Source organism: Zerene cesonia, chromosome 27 (assembly GCF_012273895.1).
Source record: "Zerene cesonia ecotype Mississippi chromosome 27, Zerene_cesonia_1.1, whole genome shotgun sequence".
NCBI classification, from domain to species: Eukaryota; Metazoa; Arthropoda; class Insecta; order Lepidoptera; family Pieridae; genus Zerene; species Zerene cesonia.
Window position 1 is genome coordinate 4510691 of NC_052128.1, and position 2537 is coordinate 4513227.

Here is a 2537-nt window from a genome sequence, read left to right on the forward strand (position 1 = left end):
GGGGGGGAGGGGTTAGTGGTGTATGTGGATGCAAAAAAAAATACATCCAAAAAGTAATTCCTTTGCTAAATTTGTTTACACTTTTTGAAAGTTGTTAAATTTGTTTACATTGTTTGAAACTGTTTAGTGTAAGAATGAGAATTATATCACCAAATTTTAAAAAAGGATTGCTGTTTAATCTTTTTGTATGTTATGTCGTTATATGTTGGAATTAAAATATTAATATAAATCCAAATTGTAGTATCCGAAAATAGAGTTTACAAATTGTAGTATCCGAAAATATAATTAAAAAATCCATTGATTATAAATATTAATATCGACTTTACGATCAGGTGTGCCGGCGGTCGGGGAGTGGCGTGGGCGGCGTGGGCGTCGGCGGTGTGGGCGTGGGCGGCGTGGGCGTGGGCGGCGGCGAGTACGTGGGCGGCGTGGTGGCGCCCGCGCCCTCGACTGCGCACCACCTCGCGCTCACCATAAACCAGCAGCGGCTGAGGGCGGCGCCCTACGACAACCTGGTCGGTACAAGTACCTTGCAGGGATCTTTTACTGTTTCACCCAAAAACAACTTAATGTATATATACATATACAATTTTTTTTATATAGCTTAATTATAGACAAATTTAGCACATATGCAAGTTATCTAGGTACCACCAGAATAAAGCCGCGGGATAAAGCTAGTTTATAATACTTATGTGCATATAATATAAAGCTGACGAGTAGCTTATTTGTTTGAACGCGCTGATCTCAGGAACTACTTGACCGATTTCAAAATTCTTTCACCGTTAATACCATGAGCGAAGATGGGACGGACCGCTAGTATAAGATAGAAAGAAAGAAAAGGTATTATGAGTATACATGATTACATAAACTAAAATGATGCAAACGGAAGCAGCCTCAGCTCAATGCTGTACGAAAAAAGCTCGAAACAGTTCGTCTTGAACTCAAACTCAAACATATATTTATTCAATAAGCCCTTTTAAAGAAGCACTTTTGAATTGCATAACATATTTTTCACATTTACCGCCGGTTCGGGGAGCAGTTTATACAGAGAAGTGCCGGCAAGAAACTCTGATTGCTTTTCCAATTATGTCAATTTTATATTTACAATTCTTAAAGACTAGACGCTTGCCCCGGCTCCGCCCGGATATCAAGATTCCTGTTTTATCCCAAGGGAGCATTTAATCGGGATAAAAAGTATCCTATCACCCAAGTCGGCTCATACCTTGTCCGTGTACCAAATTTCATCAAAATCCGTTCAATAGTATCAGTGTGATTGATGGGCAAACATCCAAACAAACAAACTTTCACATTTATAATATAAGTTTGATGCTTATACCAACAAAAATGAGATATGTGCTATGCAATAGGTAATATCGTGGAATACTAAATATTATAAAGCTGACGAGTTTGTTTGTCTGAACGTACTAATCGCACGAACTACTGTTCCGATTTGAAAATTTCTTTCAGTGTTGGATTTCCCATTTATTGAGGCAGGCTATAGGCTATATATGTATCACGGGCGAAGCCGGAGCGGACCGCTAGTCGCGCGCTAAGTGCAAATATAAAGTGTCGTGTTGTTCCCCGTGCAGTACCAGCTGTACGGCGCGGGGCGCGTGGCGGTGGGCGGGCGGCAGTACGCCGCGCGCGCCGAGCCCTTCCCGCACCAGTTCGTCTCCTCCATACTGTGCCAGCCCGCCTATCAGGTGCGCCCAGCCGCCGATGCGCTCTATTGTGTATAATATATCTTATTGGGTATAGTGTGTGAATGTTATAATGCTGGGTGTACGTGGAAATTTGGGGGGGCAATACACTGGATCCTATAGCGATCTGGGAACAATTGACAGTTCAGTTTGCAATGGGGATTCATTCAAAAGTATTCATTTGATGTTTTACCGCCTTATAGTTAGTTACACTTGATAAAAGTTTGTTGTGGAAAAGTGTCCTAGTAGTGTTGAGTAAGTTTCAATGCTTGAATGTGTCTGTGATCGTCGCAGGTTCAACAGCTAGCCGCAGCGGCAGCAGCGGCTGCGGCCGCGCACCACCAGCACGGTGTCGGCGGCGTCGGCGGTGTCGGTGGCGTCGGTGGCGTCGGTGACGTCGGCGAGTGGCGCGCGCCGCTCATCGTCGAGCCGGCCCCGCTGCCTGAACCCGACGTGTGGGATCTACATCACCATCCGCACAAAAGGTGCACACACGCATATATGTATATAAGTGTACACGTACACGTATACGCAAATGTTTCGGAATTCGTCCCTGCGTGCGACGTGATGTGTGCGTGTATACGTATGAGAATTCACAAACGCACGTTCATACGTGGAGATAATAGTGCGCATACATTCCTTCATGTTGATGTACTAGGTGTACAGTTATTATAAAGAAAAAAAAACTGTTAGTACAAGTGCAAGTAAGCTTAGGTATTTTCGACAATTCAACACGTGCTCATGTATGTTGATTTAAATATTATGGTGACAGCTGTCATACGTTTATTCAAAGAAACGTCTTTAGGGGTTATAGAGAAATAAAGCAAATAGAAAAAA

At 43.3% G+C, this 2537-nt stretch overlaps 1 protein-coding gene across 5 annotated transcripts in view; it reads left to right on the forward strand.

The window, feature by feature from the left end:
- The window catches only part of LOC119837335, a 99820-nt gene that overhangs the window by 87051 nt on the left and 10232 nt on the right, over window positions 1–2537 (forward strand). For all 5 annotated transcript variants that reach the window (XM_038362878.1, XM_038362882.1, XM_038362880.1 and 2 more), the window contains exons 13-15: window positions 333–515; window positions 1590–1703; window positions 1995–2185. In XM_038362878.1, the coding sequence (XP_038218806.1) occupies window positions 333–515; window positions 1590–1703; window positions 1995–2185 (488 nt within the window). The remainder of the gene's footprint in view (window positions 1–332; window positions 516–1589; window positions 1704–1994; window positions 2186–2537) is intronic.